This window comes from Stenella coeruleoalba (genome assembly GCF_951394435.1).
Source record: "Stenella coeruleoalba genome assembly, chromosome: 5".
NCBI classification, from domain to species: Eukaryota; Metazoa; Chordata; class Mammalia; order Artiodactyla; family Delphinidae; genus Stenella; species Stenella coeruleoalba.
Window position 1 is genome coordinate 12251343 of NC_137150.1, and position 19160 is coordinate 12270502.

General features: G+C 40.1%; 1 protein-coding gene across 1 annotated transcript in view; it reads left to right on the top strand.

Moving 5' to 3' along the window:
- Nucleotides 1-19160, top strand: part of NEK11 (NIMA related kinase 11) — a gene marked incomplete at its 3' end in the record, with an annotated part of 144309 nt that overhangs the window by 42382 nt on the left and 82767 nt on the right. The window contains 1 exon segment of the mRNA XM_079922816.1: nt 1117-1160. Coding sequence (XP_079778942.1) covers nt 1117-1160 — 44 coding nt within the window.

Below are 19160 nucleotides of genomic sequence, written 5' to 3' on the forward strand. Positions count from 1 at the left end.
TGTCTTGCTGCTAAGAGTGATCATGTCTATGTAATTGACAAACTTGTTTCTGATGAAGGGTTTCTCTTTCTTGGAAAACTCAGAGTGAATGTATTTTAGGGAGGAATTGATGCAGAAAAACAATCCAGCATATTTATTTTTGGTGTGTGTGTGTGTGGGGGGGGTGCATTCTCCAAGCTTCCGACAATGGTTCGATTATTAGATGGACATTTAAATGCCGTAACAGAGGCTTGGACAGAGGAAAGGGACACCTCCTGAGTCCTGGGTTCTAGCTCTGTGGTTCATTTTCCCCAATGGAAACTTGGAAATGGGAATATGGCTCATTTTACCCATGAAAATCCTTCATATTAACTGATTTATGATTTATGGCTTCAGGTATTTGCAGTTTTCCCTGCCATTCCATGTTCTCCCCAAGTGATAATAGCTGTGCATTTTACTGAGCCCAAGTGAACATGAAGCTGCTGAGAAAGGTGCCAGGTGGAGGGGGCTTGGGGCTGACAAGGTGCAGCATATGTGGGTCTGGGTGGTCACTCCTGAGAGGCTAGGGAGAGGGGAGTTACAGGGGTTGGGTCAGAAAGAGAATACCCAAACATGCCCTTGCTCAGACAGTATCTTCCAGAACATTCTGAGAGCTAGTGTTAGCCAAATGTACCTTGGGAGAACCTGGTTCTATTCATACTTTAGAATGTATTCAGTTCATCACCTGGGTGTTGCTGGGGCCCAAGAGAAATGATGCTGGGAAGAAAGAAGATGCTCTTTAGAGAGGGAGGCAGGCCTGTTTGGGTCAGAGGGTGCTGGGTGTCTGAGGTGCGGAAAAGAAGAGGAAGGAGGAGAAGCAAATCGGAAGGAGTAAAGATAGCAACAGAACCCAGCCTCGCTGTGCTTTATATGGTAGCTGATGTGTCATCCAAAATGAAACCAGTAGCGAAGTTAGAATATCTGAAAATTTGATATCATCCAGGTCTTGGCTGTTCCCCTTCGGGACGGTCTCCCTGGCACAGCCTTGCTGGGAGTTTCCCCATCCAGTCTTGCCCCTCCTCTGCTTGAAGGAGAAGCAGGGGAAGAAAAGAAAAAGAACCAGGACATTTGGGTGTTTACTTCTCCTTTATCCAACAGATTTTTAAGAAAATCAGTGAAATGATGAGGTGCGCAGAGCATGGGTAAGAACAGCTGCTCTGGCAAATATGTCACTGATCTATGCAAAACCCAGGGATTTACAAATATAGCTACACTATGATCCATCAGCTATAATTTAATCATTTTCTTCTTTTTGCCCCATTCAGTTAATAAACTATCTTATGTGGGGAGCAACTGACTCCTATTGCTTATGCCTATTACTGCTACCTCTGCTGCTGCTCTCGGCACACTGAATTTTCCAAAAAGACTCTCACGATCTTAAAATATTTTTCACTATAGTGAGGACTGTCCAGTGGAACTTTGTGTGATGATGGTAATACTCTATATTTGTGCTGTCCAATATGGTAGTTGCTAGTCACATACAGCCCTTTAGCACCTGATGAAATATGGCTAGTATGGTTGAGGAGCTGGATGTTAAACTTTATTTAATTTTAATTACTTTAAATGTAAATAACCATGTGTAGCTGGTGGCTACCATATTGAACAGAGCTAGATGATAAGCTATAACTTTCTCTCCTTATATTAATTTTTAATTATTAATTTTCATGTAATTTTAATCTACTAGAAAAGTTACAGAACACAGTGAACTCCCATATACACTTCACCCAGATTTACCAATTGTTATTTTTTCACATTTGCTTTATTATTCTATCCTTTCTATCTATCTATCTATCTATCACCTATCTATCTATCATCTATCTATCTATTTTTTCCTGAACCACTTGAGAGTAAGTTGCAGACATGATGCCCCTTTGTCCTAAATCCTCCTATGAGTGTTTTCTAAGGCCAAGGACATTTCCTTAACATAACTACAGTAGGAAGATCAAAATCAGGAAATTAACATCGATGCAATGCTGGTATGTAATCCAGTGGTTGTCAGTGTGTGATCCCAGACCAGCAGCATCAGCATCATTTGGGATCTTTACTTAGAGATACAGATTGTTAGCTTCCACCACAGCCACAGCGAATTAGAAATTCTGGGGGTGGGATCTGGCTATCTGTGTTTTGACAAGCCCACCAGGTGAGGCTGAAGCACACTGCAGTTTGAGAACCACACATCTAATCCACAATTCACACTCAAATTGAGCCCATTTGTCCCAGTTATGTCTTTAGAAAGGACATTTCTATAAGAATGTCTTTTTCTCGCTTAGGATCCAATCCAGGATCATCTGCATTACTTTTTAAATGCTGGCGGTTTCCAAGGGCTGAGCTGCTCCTCCCACCCCGGGGCGTTGCCATGGTGACGGCCGCTGGCCGGGGAGCAGCTGCTGGGCTTCCCTGTTCCACCTGCTGAGCTGTCAGGACGCACTTCCCTGAGGAATGACGTGTGTGGGTCGCTAGTTTTCCTTGCTAACCGAGATATTTCTCATCTTCATGAGCTTAACTCACACAAACCTGGCATTATCCTCTTCTTATTGAGGTAAAATAATAATATTGGAAATGGCAGATGGCCAGACTTGCACCTCACAGAAAAATGTTTTCACCATTGAAATAGCTGGGTTTTTTGATCCCCAAGTTTCCTCTTCTGTAATTTAATTTGGAGCCTTGCAAGATTGAAATACACACATATAAATGCCTTCACGAGGCTGCTATGTCCACCACCCAACCCTTTGGACACATCACATCAGATTATGAGTGTAAAAAGCAAATTACCCCATTCTCACAACTTCTTGTCAAGATCTAACCAAATCTTTGATGGGGAATAGTACCCAAACTACCAAAGTGACAGAATGTTTCAGGTATTGGTGCCTTCCATTCTCCTCCAGCCAGGGAAATGGGGCAACTTGCTGTCCCCTGTCCCTCCTCCACAGTTTCCCACCTCTTCATCTGTGCCCTTTCAGAATGTCCTTCCTCCTGGCCCCATGTTTTCAGTTCCCACCCATCCTCCCAGGCCCGCTGAAATGTCACCCACTCTACAAAGATTCCTATAATCTCCTGGCTGGAAATCACTCCTCACCCGATCCCCGACTCTCATCGCATTTCAGCTTGGTGACACACAGCACATTATACATAGTATCATCCGTCTCAGATCAGACTCTCAGCGTGTGGGATTGATCTTTTTCTGATTCATTTTTGTATCGCATCATGAACCCATGTAATGAGCCACAAAAAATTAGTACTCAGGAAATTTCTTTCCTTTTGACGAATTCTTTACCACTTGCTTCCAGCTGCCTCTCACCTTATTTCTGTCAAAAGCCGGTGGTAAAATTTTGGATCCTTCTATCTGTCATATATGTTGAAAGCACTTTGTCAGAAAGCAGGGAAGGTTGGACTTGTCTGTTTCCTGCACTGTGATATTAACATAGCTAAATAAAAATTGTATCAATATAGTTGTAGTGCTTAACCTTGGCTGCACACTGGAATCACCTGAAAAGCTTTCAGAACTAATAAGGGCTGAGGCCCTCCTTCAGAAAGTCTGATTTAATTGGCCTGGGGAATGACCCAGGCATCAGGATTTTTGAAAGCTCTCCAGGTGATTCTAATGGGCAGCCAGGGAGGAGAACTGCAAAAAAAGGGGGAATGACCAGTGTGGAAACAGAAAAATACAGTCATAGAAGAAAACCATGTCAGTGTTTATGGAGTACTGAGCAAAGATGAGGCTCAGCTGAGGACAGGGGAGTCTGGCTGGCTCTGCTGGTGGGTGTGGTTTTCTGCTCAGGCCACCAGCTGGGTGCTGTTATTCATGAAAATTACCTGCCTTGTTCTCCGGGCTCCCTGAGCAACCTTCTATCCTGTTTCTCCTCAAACTTTCATGCCCTGATTTTAGCATTTTTTCAGTGGTAGTTGCCTTGAGCAGTTTTTACTGTGATATTTGCCTAATGGTGATTATGTATTTCCCTCATTCTTTCTACATTTATTAATTAGGGCTGTCCTGTTAGAAAGAGCTATTCCACTGTTCCTTCTCCTCCATTGATGTCTTTATTCAATTATTTATATCAGTATGGACTCAGGGATATTTATTTTATTCTATGGGTTATAGCCCAATGCTGTCATTATTAATTTTCTTTCTCAAATTGGTCCAGCTTCGGCTAGTGGGGCTCCTTCAGATTGGCTCCTGTGTCCTCTAAACATGCCCCCATCCTTTTTGAAGAAGTGAATTCTTATCTATAAACTATATTTTGTAGATGAGGAAATGGGAACCCAGGGAGGTGATTTTCTGGCAATCACATGGCTGGAATGTTGGATTTCATCCAGGACCAGGACCAGGATCACAGGGGTATAGGGAAAGCTGCTCCTGTTTTTCTTTTACTTGGATTGCTCCTATTCCTCCCTTAATATTTAAGAGAGTCAGGGCTTCCCTGGTGGCGCAGTGGTTCAGAGTCCGCCTACCGATGCAGGGGATACGGGTTCGTGCCCCGGTCCAGGAAGATCCCACATGCCGCGGAGCGGCTGGGCCCGTGAGCCATGGCCACTGAGCCTGCGCGTCCAGAGCCTGTGCTCCGCAACGGGAGAGGCCACAACAGTGAGAGGCCTACCTTCCCAAGCATGAAATTATCTACTTCTACCTGGACATGAATCAATAGAGATTGTTTTATTGTTCATATCAACAATGTTAACCAAACATGTTTCAGATGGTGGCACTAAACTAAACATAGATTTTAACACAGCTACATTAATCAAGCCTGTCTGTGTGAATTATGCAAAATATAAAGCTAACACTTTCGTTTACAAGATGAACAGGTTCTGGGGAATCTGATGTATAGCATGGTGACCATGGTTCACAATACTGCACTTAGACACTTCACATTTGTCAAGAGAGTAGATCTCAAGTGCTCTCAACACACACGTGCACGTGCATGCACACACACGCACACAGAAATCATGTGAGATATTGGATGTGTCAATCAGCTTGACTGTGGTAAACATCTCACAGTGCACATGTCCACCAGATCATCCTGTTTTATGGGAAACCCGCTCCTTCCCTTGGCTTATTCTCGCTTATGTTCTGTATCTTGATCTATCTCTATATAATACATACATGTACATAGACACAAAAACACATGTATATCAATTTGTACACACACACACGTCTTAATGTAATGATAATATAATTAATTATTTTATTTTCTATCAATAGTAGACTAGATAGGGTTTGAAACAGTAGAAAGTGTGTGGACTCTGGCATCACACTGACTTCTGTTCAAATCTTGGTCCATTTCCTTGAACAAGTTATTTCATTTTTCTGACCCCTGTCCTAATTTTAAGATAGAGTAAACAACACTTAGTATATTATTAGGTTTTTATAGGTATTTGAAATAATAAAGTTAATTTGTTAACTTTATGAGTTAAAATAAAGTTAAAAAAGGGACTATCAGACCTTTCCTCCTAATAGACTGTCAACGATGGAAGCTGTCTTTATATAGTTCATTATTTCAGTGTGACCTCACTCTCCCCCCAGGTTGTTTTCTAGAAGGCGATCTAATTTTTACCTCTGAGTTTTTGGCTTGCAGCCTTTAGTGTGAGGATTCATGCCAGAAGGAGGAAACATGGAAAATTTTAAACACTAATGGGTCCAATAGCAACATTCAAGCAAATACTTTCTAAGGATCTGTTTGTAATATAAAAAGAACATTTTAAATCTCCTCTTATGTTTCTCATTTATGCAAATTGTTTAAATAAATCAAGTAAGTGGGTTGAGTTTTATAATGTTGAAATTCTAGTGAGTCTCTGTAGGCTCTTGCAAGTGAATTTGGAAATGACATGCACCACCAGGCTTATTGGTTCTCAGAGGGTCCTTACAACTTCATGCTGGATGTCTTCGGTCTACTGTTAGAGACAAACCCTTTGTTGTCCTTCAAAGCCACTGCTGAAGCTCTGTCTGAGGCCACGAATGAGAGACACTCCTGGTATATTGATCTTTGTGGCATTGATTAGTGACCTTCTGTCTTAGTCCGTTCAGGCTGCTATAACAAAATACCGTAGACTGTGTGCCTTATAAACAACATACATTTATTTCTCACAGTTCTGGAGGCTAGGAAGTCTAAGATCAAGGTTCTGGCAGATTCAGTGTCTGGTGAGAACCCAATTCCTGGTTTGTAGATGGCCGTCTTCTTGCTGTGTCCTCACATGGCAGAAGCTGGGAGGGAACTCTCTGGGTTCTCTTTCATAAAGGCACTAATCCTATTCATGAGGGCTCTACCCTCATGATCTATTCACCTCCCAAAGGCCTCACCTCTTAATACCATCACACTGTGGGGTTAGGATTTCAACATATGCATTTTTGGGGACACAAACATTGTCTATAGCATTATCCTTCCCAGTGTGAGCTCCAGGTGTCCACACATCAGGGCTGTCTTCAGTGGTCTGCATTGCTGGGATTGCTGCTGATTAAGGGAACTAGAGATATCTTCAGAGAGGTGCATCCCATCAGAGCCCTCTGGTTTTCCTGGGCAGCTCCTGCCTGGCTATGTAGGCCTCCCTGAATTCACTGTGCCAGTTCTATGGGTCTAGACTTTATTCAGCTAAAGAAGATGGTAAATCGTATGTATCTTGTGTTTTTATACACCTAAACTTATCTGTTCATGATCTTTGTAAGTACCATAAGTAAAATCATTTGACTTGTTCCATTTACTTTCTTTCTTTAAACTATGAAATATTTTAAGCTTTTCACAAAAAAAGTTTAAAAATAAGGCCACTGATTTTTATTTAAAGTTGTTGATGTAAAAATTGAAAAACAAAACTAGTTTCATTTAAGAGAAATGTATGAATGCACTAATATCAAGCAATTCATAAGCCCAGTAGAACTTCTGGCATTTGGAGTGTGGCTTTAGCTATGATATATGACTTTCTATAAATATGTGATCAAAAATAGAATCAGAATAAAACACTCCAAATAGTTTATTTTAAAAAAACAGTCCAGTGATTTATAGGTGAAAGCATTATTTCATGTCACTACTTAAAAAAAAAAATTCTACCTCTTTATTCTTATTTATGTACATTTACCTCAGCAGGAAGAAAACTTACTCTAAAAGAATTTGAAAGAAAATTAGCAACTAAACCCAAGTGTGCTCAGTTATATTTTCAAGACATAAATGTCACAATACTACATGGCATTCTTTAGTAACTATTTAAAAACTGGATCTTCTTATTTTGCTTTTAAGAGCATAACGTGGTTTGACATTTTCCCCACTTTTTATGAACTCCATTTACAAATTTAAAAATATATTATAAAATAATTTTTATTCAACCCAGACTTTCTCAAATACATCTTTTGCCTTTGGAATTTTTCAAACTATTGGACAAAATGTTCCCATTAATAGGTGAGATAGTAAATATTTGGCCCATTTGTGTTATTATCTAGCAGCACTTTTTTAAAGTGCAGTCTATGGCCTGTCCCAGAGTCACTTACGATGCTTGTTAAAAAATACAAATTCCGGGCTTCCCTGGTGGCACAGTGGTTAAGAATCCGCCTGCCAATTCAGGGGACATGGGTTCGAGCCCTGGTCCAGGAAGATCCCACATGCTGTGGAGCATCTAAGCCCGTGTGCCACAACTACTGAGCCTGCGTGCCACAACCACTGAAGTCCGCACGGCTAGAGCCTGTGCTCTGCAACAAGAGAAGCCACTGCAATGAGAAGCCCACGCACCACAAGGAAGAGTAGCCCCCGCTCGCGGAAACTAGAGAACACCCGCGCGCAGTAACGAAGACCCAATGCAGCCAAAAAAGAAAATAAATAAATAAATTTATTTATTTATTTAAAAAATACAGATTCCTTGGTCCTCTCCTAATTTACTGAATCAGAGTCTCTGTTGATACAGCCCAGGAATATGCATTTTAAACAAGCAACTTGAATGTGCCTGATACATGCAAAATTTTGAGGTCCACTGGAAGGATGTCTCAGAACCTTAGTTAAAGGAGATGAAGAGTGTGAGGGAACTGTATCTGAAGATGTCAGCCCAGAGAATTAATCAGGGGAAGTGCTTTCATTTTAAAATGAAGAAGTAGGGAGAACAATTTTTCAAGCTCCTTCCAGCCCTGAAATCCTGAGATTGTTTTGCCCTTTGTGTATCCTCTGAACATTGCAGTCTCACTGTGTTCAGGCTCTGAGAAGGTTCTCCTCTGTCTTTTATTTTATTTATTTATTTATTTATTTATTTATTTATTTATTTATTTATTTTAAATACAAAGAACTCTTGCAAACACTTCATTCAGATTCACTGGTTAACATTTTCTGATGCCAGGCTCCACTCCTCATTGAATTTCATGGCTCACAGTGTGAATAATATTGAAAGAGTTCAGCCCAGTCTCCCTCTCCTAGTAGATGAAGGAACAGAGGGCCAGAAAGTATACTCGACTTAACTCAAGGGGGTTAACATTTCACTTCATTTGTTTTATTCTCTCCCCACCTCTTTCCCCACCTAAGTATTTAAAAGTTACATAATCATGCATCTTACCCCTAAATATTTCAGTGGCTATTCCTAAGAACAAGAACATTCTCTTCATAACTATGATTCAATTTGCAAATTAAGAAAATTTAACATTGATACAATACTATTTTCTAATAAAGTTTCCATATTCAAAGTTTGCCAATAGTGCCAGTTGTATCCTTTGTGACAACAGTGAGTACAGTTCACAGACAGAACGTACAGTAATGAGTAACAGAGCAAGTGGGTTAAGTGGAGTCTGGTTTTTTTCTATTCTTTTCTTTTCTTTTTTTTGCGGTATGCCGGCCTCTCACTTCTGTGGCCTCTCCCGTTGCGGAACACAGGCTCCGGATGCGCAGGCTCAGCGGCCATGGCTCACGGACCCAGCCGCTCCGCGGCATGTGGGATCCTCCCAGACGGGGCACGAAACCGTGTCCCCTGCATCAGCAGGCGGACTCTCAACCACTGCGCCACCAGGGAAGCTCTGTTTCTAGATTTTTTGATGATGGCCATTCTGACTGGTGTGAGATGATATCTCATTGTAGTTTTGATTTGCTTTTCTCTAATGATTAGTGATGTTAAGCATTCTTTCATGTGTTTGTTGGCAATCGGTATATCTTCTTTGGAGAAATGTCTATTTAGGTCTTCTGCCCATTTTTGGATTGGGTTGTTTGTTTTTTTGTTATTGAGCTGCATGAGCTGCTTATAAATTTTGGAGATTAATCCTTTGTCAGTTGCTTCATTTGCAAATATTTTCTCCCATTCTGAGCGTTGTCTTTTGGTCTTGTTTATGGTTTCCTTTGCTGTGTAAAAGCTTTGAAGTTTCATTAGGTCCCATTTGTTTATTTTTGTTTTTATTTCCATTTTTCTAGGAGTTGGGTCAAAAAGGATCTTGCTGTGATTTATGTCATAGAGTGTTCTGCCTATGTTTTCCTCTAAGAGTTTGATAGTTTCTGGCCTTACATTTAGGTCTTTAATCCATTTTGAACTTATTTTTGTGTATGGTGTTAGGGAGTGATCTAACCTCATACTTTTACATGTACCTGTCCAGTTTTCCCAGCACCACTTATTAAACAGGCCATCTTTTCTCCACTGTACATTCCTGCCTCCTTTATCAAAGATAAGGTGACCATATGTGTGTGGGTTTATCTCTGGGATTTCTATCCTGTTCCATGATCAATCTTTCTGTTTTTGTGCCAGTACAATACTGTCTTGATTACTGTAGCTTTGTAGTATAGTCTGAAGTCAGGGAGCCTGATTCCTCCAGCTCCATTTTTTGTTCTCAAGATTGCTTTGGCTATGCAGGGTCTTTTTTGTTTCCATACAAACTGTGAAATTTTTGTTCTAGTTCTGTGAAAAATGCCAGTGGTAGTTTCATAGGGATTGCATTGAATCTGTAGATTGCTTTGGGTAGTAGAGTCATTTTCACAATGTTGATTCTTCCAATCCAAGAACATGGTGTATCTCTCCATCTATTTGTATCATCTTTAATTTCTTTCATCAGTGTCTTATAATTTTCTGCATACAGGTCTTTTGTCTCCTTAGGTAGGTTTATTCCTAGATATTTTATTCTTTTTATTGCAATGGTAAATGGGAGTGTTTTCTTGATTTCACTTTCAGATTTTTCATCATTAGTATATTGGAATGCCAGAGATTTCTGTGCATTCATTTTGTATCCTGCTACTTTACCAAATTCATAGATTAGCTCTAGTAGTTTACTGGTAACATGTTTAGCAGTCTCTATGTATAGTATTATGTAATCTGCAAACAGTGACAGCTTTACTTCTTCTTTTCTGATTTGGATTTCTTTTATTTCCTTTTCTTCTCTGATTGCTGTGGCTAAAACTTCCAAAACTATGTTGAATAAGAGTGGTGACAGTGGGCAACCTTGTCGTTTTCCTGATCTTAGTGGAAATGATTTCAGTTTTTCACCATTGAGGATGTTGTTGGCTGTGGGTTTGTAATATATGGCCTTGAGGAAAGTTCCCTCTATGCCTACTTTCTGCAGGATTTTTATCATAAATCGGTGTTGACTTTTGTCGAAAGCTTTCTCTGCATCTATTGAGATGATCACATGGTTTTTCTCCTTCAGTTTCTTAACATGGTGTATCACATTGATTGATTTGCATATATTGAAGAATCCTTGCATTCCTGGGATAAACCCCACTTGATCATGCTGTATGATCTTTTTACTGTGCTGTTGGATTCTGTTTGCTAGTATTTTGTTGTGGATTTTGCATCTATGTTCATCAGTGATATTGGCCTGTAGTTTTCTTTCTTTGTGACATATTGTCTGGTTTTGGTATCAAGGTAATGGTGGCCTCATAGAATGAGTTTGGGAGTGTTCCTCCCTCTTCTATATGTTGGAAGAGTTTGAGAAGGATAGGTGTTAGCTCTTCTCTAAATGTTTGATAAAATTCGCCTGTGAAGCCATCTGGTCCTGGGCTTTTGTTTGTTGGAAGATTTTTAATCACAGTTTCAATTTCAGTGCTTGTGATTGGCCTGTTCATGTTTTCTATTTCTTCCTGATTCAGTCTTGGCAGGTGGTGCTTTTCTAAGAATTTGTCCATTTCTTCCAGGTTGTCCATTTTATTGGCATAGAGTTGCTTGTAGTAATCTCTCGTGATCTTTTTTATTTCTGCAGTGTCAGTTGTTACTTCTCCTTTTTCATTTCTAATTCTATTGATTTGAGTCTTCTCCCTTTTCTTCTTGATGTGTCTGGCTAATGGCTTATCAATTTTGTTTATCTTCTCAAAGAACCAGCTTTTAGTTTTATTGATCTTTGCTATCATTTCCTTCATTTCTTTTTCATTTATTTCTGATCTGATGTTTATGATTTCTTTCCTTCTGCTAACTTTGGGGTTTTTTTGTTCTTATTTCTCTAATTGCTTTAGGTGCAAGGTTAGGTTGTTTATTCGAGATGTTTCCTGTTTCTTAAGGTAGGATTGTATTGCTATAAACTTCCCTCTTAGAACTGCTTTTGCTGCATCCCATAGGTTTTGGGTTGTCGTGTCTCCATTGTCATTTGTTCCTAGGTATTTTTTTATTTCCTCTTTGATTTCTTCAGTGATCACTTCGTTATTAAGTAGTGTATTGTTTAGCCTCTATGTGTTTGTATTTTTTTCTGTAATTGATATCTAGTCTCATAGCATTGTGGTCAGAAAAGATACTTGATACAATTTCAATTTTCTTAAATTTACCAAGGCTTGATTTATGACCCAAGATATGATCTATCCTGGAGAATGTTCCATGAGCACTTGAGAAAAATGTGTATTCTGTTGTTTTGGGATGGAATGTCCTATAAATATCAATTAAGTCCATCTTGTTTAATGTATCATTTAAAGCTTGTGTTTCCTTATTTATTTTCATTTTGGATGATCTGTCCATTGGTGAAAGTGGGGTGTTAAAGTTCCCTACTATGAACGTGTTACTGTCGATTTCCCCTTTTATGGCTTTTAGTATTTGCCTTATGTATTGAGGTGCTCCTATATTGGGTGAATAAATATTTACAATTGTTATATGTTTTTCTTGGATTGATTCCTTGATCATTATGTAATGTCCTTTTTTGTCTCTTCTAATAATCTTTATTTTAACGTCGATTTTGTCTGATGTGAGAATTGCTACTCCAGCTTTCTTTTGGTTTCCATTTGCATGGAATATCTTGTTCCATCCCCTTACTTTCAGTCTGTATGTGTCTCTAGGTCTGAAGTGGGTCTCTTGTATACAGCATATATACGGGTCTTGTTTTTGTATCCATTCAGCCAATCTGTGTGTTTTGGTGGGAGCATTTAGTCCATTTACATTTAAGGTAATTATCAATATGTTTTTTCCTATTCCCATTTTCTTAATTTTTTGGGGTACGTTATTGTAGGTCTTTTCCTTCTCTTGTGTTTCTTGCCTAGAGAAGTTCCTTTAGCATTGTTGTAAAGCTGGCTTGGTGGTGCTGAACCTTCTCAACTTCTGCTTGTCTGTAAAGGTTTTAATTTCTCCATCAAATCTGAATGAGATCCTTGCTGGGTAGAGTAATCTTGGTTGCAGGTTTTTCTCCTTCATCACTTTAAATATGTTCTGCCAGTCCCTTCTGGCTTGCAGAGTTTCTGCTGAAAGATCAGCTGTTAACCTTATGGGGATTCCCTTGTGTGTTATTTGTTGTTTTTCCCTTGCTGCTTTTAATATGTTTTCTTTGTATTTAATTTTTGACAGTTTGATTAATATGTGTCTTGGTGTATTTCTGCTTGGATTTATCTTGTATGGGACTCTTTGTGCTTCCTGCACTTGATTAACTATTTCCTTTCCCATATTAGGGAAGTTTTCAACTATAATCTCTTCAAATATTTTCTCAGTCCCTTACTTTTTCTCTTCTTTTTCTGGAACACCTATAATTCGAATGTTGGTGCATTTAATGTTGTCCCAGAGGTCTCTGAGACTGTCCTCAGTTCTTTTCATTCTTTTTTCTTTATTCTGCTCTGCAGTAGTTATTTCCACTATTTTATCTTCCAGGTCACTTATCCGTTCTTCTGCCTCAGTTATTCTGCTAATGATCCCAACTAGAGTATTTTTAATTTCATTTATTGTGTTGTTCATCGTGTTTGTTTCATCTTTAGTTCTTCTAGGTCCCTGTTAAATATTTCTTGCATTTTGTCTATTCTATTTCCAAGATTTTGGATCATCTTTACTATCATTATTCTGAATTTTTTTTCAGGTAGACTGCCTATTTCCTCTTCATTTGTTAGGTCTGGTGGGTTTTTATCTTGCTCCTTCATCTGCTGTGTGTTTTTCTGTCTTCTCATTTTGCTTATCTTCCTGTATTTGGGGTTCCTTTTTGCAGACTGCATGTTCATAGTTCCCGTTGTTTTTGGTGTCTGTCCCCAGTGGCTAAAGTTTGTTCAGTGGGTTGTGTAGGGTTTCTGGTGGAGGTGACTAATGCCTGTGTTCTGGTGGATGAGGGTGGATCTTTTCTTTCTGGTGGGCAGGTCCACGTCTGGTGGTGTGTTTTGGGGTGTCTGTGGACTTATTATGATTTTAAGCAGCCTCTCTGCTAATGGGTTGTGTTGTGTTCCTGTCTTGCTAGTTGTTTGACATAGGGTGTCCAGCACTGTAGCTTGTTGGTCATTGAGTGAAGCTGGGTGCTGGTGTTGAGATGGAGATCTCTGGCAGATTTTTGCCATTTGATATTATGTGGAACTGGGAGGTCTCTTGTGGAGCAGTGTCCTGAAGTTGGCTCTCCCACCTCAGAGGCACAGCACTGACTCCTGGCTGCAGCACCAGGAGCCTTTCATCCACACGGCTCAGAATAAAAGGGAGAAAAAGTAGAAAGAAAGAATTAGTAGAAGTAGAAAGAAAGAAAGAAAGAAGCAAAGAAAGAAAGAAAGGAAGCAGGGAGGGTGGGAGGAAGGAAGGAAAGAAGGAGGCAAGGAAGGATAAAAAGAAAGAAAGAAGATAAAGTAAATAAAATAAGGTGATTAAAATAAAAAATAATTATTAAGAAAAAAATTAAACAAAAAACAAACAAGCAAAAACGGACAGATAGAACCCTAGGACAAATGGTGGAAGCAAAGCTATACAGACAGAATCTCACACAGAAGCATACACATACACACTCACAAAAAGAGGAAAAGGGGAAAAAATCATAAATTTTGCTCTCAAAGTCCACCTCCTCAATTTGGGATGATTCGTTGTCTAAAGGAAGGAAGGAAGGGAGGGAGGAAGGAAGGAAGGAAGGAAGGAAGGAAGGAAAGAAAGAAAGAAAGAAAGAAAGAAAGAAAGAAAGAAAGAAAGAAGATAAAGTAAAATAAAATAAAGTTATTTAAAAAATAATTATTAAGAAAAAGATTAAACAAACAAACAAGCAAAAAACGGACGGATAGAACCCTAGGACAAATGGTGGAAGCAAAGCTATGCAGACAAAATCTCACACAGACGCATACACATACACACTCACAAAAAGAGGAAAGGGGAAAAAATCATAAATCTTGCTCTCAAATTCCACCTCCTCAATTTAGGATGATTCGTTGTCTATTCATGTATTCCACAGATGCAGGGCACATCAAGTTGATTGTGGAGCTTTAATCCGCTGCTTCTGAGGCTGCTGGGAGAGATTTTCCTTTCTCTTCTTTGTTCGCACAGCTCCCAGGGGCTCAGCTTTGGATTTGGCCCCGCTTCTGCGTGTAGGTTGCCAGAGGGCATCTGTTCTTCGCTCAGACAGGACGGGGTTAAAGGAGCAGCTGATTCGGGGGCTCTGGCTCACTCAGGCCGCGGGGGAGGGAGGGGCACGGGGTGTGGGGCGTGCCTGTGACGGCAGAGGCCGGCGTGACGTTGCACCAGCCTGAGGTGTGCCGTGCGTTCTCTCGGGGAAGTTGTCCCTGGTTCCCGGGACCCTGGCAGTGGCGAGCTGCACAGGCTCCCCAGAAGGGGGCTGTGGATAGTGACCTGTGCTCGCACACAGGCGTCTTGGTGGCGGCAGCAGCAGCCTTAGCGTCTCATGCCCGTCTCTGGGGTCCGCGCTGTTAGCCGCGGCTCGCGCCCATCTCTGGAGCTCCTTTAAGCAGCGCTCTTAATCCCCTCTCCTCGCGCACCAGGAAACAAAGAGGGAAGAAAAAGTCTCTTGCCTTTTCAGCAGGTCCAGATTTTCCCCCGGACTCCCTCCCAGCTAGCCGTGGTGCACTAACCCCTTCAGGCTGTGTTCACGCCGCCAGTCCTCTCCCTGCGCTCTGACCGAAGCCCAAGCCTCAGCTCCCAGAGCCCACCCAATCCGGCGGGTGAGCAGACAAGCCTCTCGGGCTGGTGAGTGCCAGTCAGCACCGATCCTCTTTGCGGAAATCTCTTCGCTTTGCCCTCCGCACCCCTGTGGATGTGCTCTTCTCCGCGGCTTCGAAGCTCCCCCTCTCGGCCACCCGCAGTCTCCGCCTGCGAAGGGTCTTCCTAGTGTGTGGAAACCTTTCCTCCTTCACAGCTCCCTGCCATGGGTGCAGGTCCCGTCCCTATCCTTTTGTCTCTGTTTATTCTTTTTTCTTTTGCCCTACCCAGGTACGTGGGGGGTTTCTTGCCTTTTGGGAGGTATGAGGTCTTCTGCCAGCGTTCAGTGGGTGTTCTGTGGAGTTGTTCCACGTGTAGATGTGTTTCTGGTGTATCTGTGGGGAGGAAGGTGATCTCCACGTCTTACTCTTCCGCCTTCTTCCCCTCCACCTCTCCTGTGTCTTTTAAACTGGATGTAAGTGCTTCTATTGATGACTTAAAAAACACGGATTAATTTTTAAAATCAAATACTTTTAGGTTTTAAAACATTTTAGTGTCAATTAAAGATGGAGTTCAGACACTGTATTTGAGTTGCTCTTCATTTCTTCAAGGTCTTGGTGTTTCAAAGTCAATCTTATGTTGGCTAACTTGGATGGCAGGAGGCAAGACCATTAATCCATCAAATGGCACATTTTGGGTTACAGATTTTTGAAACCTTAGAAGTTAACATCAAGGCTTTTATTGAAACTTTCGAGGGGTGATATTAGTAAAGGAAAGCATTTTCTGTCAGCAGTATAGATTTAGGGCAATATTAATATTGGTTCAAATTAAAGTCAATACCATTTTCATTAGAGTTGCCTTAGCAATAAAAGTCATCATTAAATATTTCTCAAAGTCAAGGAAACAGAATGAGCCTACAGATATTGTAATAATAACTTCTTAAACCAAGGTGTGACAGTTCATCCAAAACGTTTTTTACTTTTATGATGGGTTGGCAAAAGAAATAAATGCTTTTCATATTGCTGAATTAAAATCAGACTGCTTCACAAAAAATTGTTGCTTTTATATGAAATTTGTTGTGTCTTAATTTGTGAGTGACTTGACTACCTTAATTAAATCCTACGAAAATCTACAGAGTGTTTATTAAAGAACAAAGTAAATACAAAACAAATAGTTTTTCTTGCAGATAAACATGCAGAATGAAAACTGCAGGGGGAGTAAATTGAGGAGGATAAGACCCAGCTCTCCAATTAATTTGATCTTTTGGCATTCTGTCCTCTTGTCAATAGGACATGTCCCTTGCTTAACGCTAAGAACTAGTACATTTCTTCTTCTTATGGTTCTACCTGAGAAGGGGGTGTTTGTGTACCCTCTTTTGACATTTCACTTTGAGGCCTAGTATTGAAGGCCCTGTTCCTTTTTTTCCCCCAATAGTCTAAGTATATATTTCTTTAGTCACAGGAAATGTGCACACACTTAACATCAATTCAGGAAACAGATAAGCAACCTCTACTCACTACTTGAGGGGGGAGCATAAGGAAGTGATAGTCAGACTAACAATGAATGTCACCCAGGGAGTGTGCCCGTCTATGGCAAGACGACTCACAGGGAACGTAATTCTGCTCACTCACAAGGAAAACAATACCAAAGCTGATACAAATGCGGTAGGAATTTGTATTTCTTTAACTAATATAGTTTTTAAATGACCGTAGGAAATGAAAAGCAGCATCGAGGTTTGGAGACAAATTCCTGAAAGAAATGTTATTTGAACATACAGACAAATTTCTCCAAATTTCAGTATTATTGAGGCAGACAAATATGTCACAAAGGCCATTTTCACAGGGGTGACTGTACTTATGTATGACCTTCCTAAAGTAGAAAACATTGGGTTGAAGCTGTCAGCTTCATTGATATTTCTCTAAGGCAAGCTTTTCTTCTTTTTTTTTTTCTTTTCATTTCTTTCTTCCCTCCCTCTTCCTTCCTTCCTCCCTCCCTTCTGGCCTTCCTTCCTTCCAACCTTCCTTCCTCCCTCCCTCTTGGCCTTCCTTCCTTCCAACCTTCCTTCCTCCCTCCCTCTCTACCTCCTTCCCCCTTTCCTTTTTGCCTTCCTTCCTTCCTTCTTTTTCTCCCTCCTTCCTGCTTTCTTGGTTTTCTTTCTGTCACTTCTTATCTCAAGCTATTCAGGAAGGGGATGGCAACGTGTAGATAATTATCTTTTTGCCACTGAAGTTCTTTTATCATATTCTGAGAATGTAAATGGGATATTGAAAAGAGATCTTGTTTTTTTATTAAAATTTTTTTTCTTTTTTGTGTGAGAGTCCTCTTGGGTAGAAAAGGAAATCTGGGTTTGGAAAAATACATACATTTACAGCTCATCTTTCATCTGAAGAACTTTTCAATGTCTACTTCACAAGATGCTATAATAATCTGATGTCAAAAAATGTTCTGTGCAACTTCTAGAAACATTATGACACTACAACTTGTATGATCCAACAGAATTTTGATAAACTCTAGGATTAAAAAGAGAGGCTATAAAGGCAGGTTTGGAGAATGAGAAGGGAATGCAGGTCTTTTTGACAAGGAGTCGAATATTCAATTAATTCCTTAAACTTTGATCACCTTGGCCCAGAAAATCCAGCCAGATATCGAGTTTGAGTGAGGGTGCGAGTTGTTTAATATGCCACTTTTGACTCATCATGCCCTGTGTAGAAGGAGAGAAAATGCTAGGCAAATATTTGTACATTGCACTGAAGGGAAATAAAAATGCATTACACGTGAGTTAGTCAGTTTAACTGATGTTGTTCAATTAGAAGTTATTTTTCTTTGATTGTTTTATTGCTGATGAATGCTTTTCCTTTGCATCTAATGATGATGACTCTGTCAGGAATAGTCTGAGTAGCTTAATGTTTGGATCTGATGCTCCTTATGGATGGAGCAAGTACCTCTTCTCTTTGTGGGCCTGTGTTGTTGGCATCCTCCAAAGACCAAACACAGTCGCATTTAACCCATCCTTTTCTTCAGAGGAAAGCTTTTTGAATTGTCTCTAATTTTTCAGTGTTTTAAGGTAAAAGGGGTAAGGTATAGCAGTTCTCTAAGAGGATTTAATATTTTATGTCTTCATTTCTGTGGTAGTTTACATACATTAATATCAGCATAATGAGAAAGAGTCTTGTATGAGACACTGCCAGGCAATTTTAGGTGTTTGTCATTTGTGATCTGGATTCGTTTTTGGCACCAAGTGTTATTCCTTAACTGAACAGCAGTGAGTAGTAGGACAGAGACTGCTAATGCTTAAATGATGTGTGTGGGCCCCGCAGCAATCAGCAGGTGCTGTATGCCGGAGAGCTGCTGTAGTTAAATAGAGAAGAGGAGAGATAGGCCATCTCTAGGACACAAGAGTCAGGGCTTGACAAACTGAAAAGAATCGATACTCCAGCACCAGCACCATATGCACAATGTAAGCACCAAAACATCACCACTTGATACTAAATGAACTTCACTAATTTGAATTTTATTGGCTTTGTGTTTTTAATTTGTATACATGTTAGGGTTCTATAGTTATATAAAACTCTAAGCATAAGGAGAATTATTCCTAGTTTATGCAAGTACATATAAATATGTAATGTAGTATAATAAAGACAATTTTTAGGTAGAATTTAGGTAATGTAATAAAAGTTAAGGCCCTTTAGAAGGATTTTGTTCTTGCTTGGTGCCAAAGATAAACACAGCCAGACAATAGTTAAAGCACTGAAAAGAGTTTCCTCAGTAACCACTGACAGGAGGGGAAAGAGCTGAGCTCCACTGTGCTGTGTGCGAAGTAATTGGGTGAATTTAAAAAAAAGAAAAAAGTGTTTAAAAAAATCCTTCAAAGAGAGGATTTAAATTTGTTTTGAATCCTTCAGCATTCTAAGAAAGTCATTAAA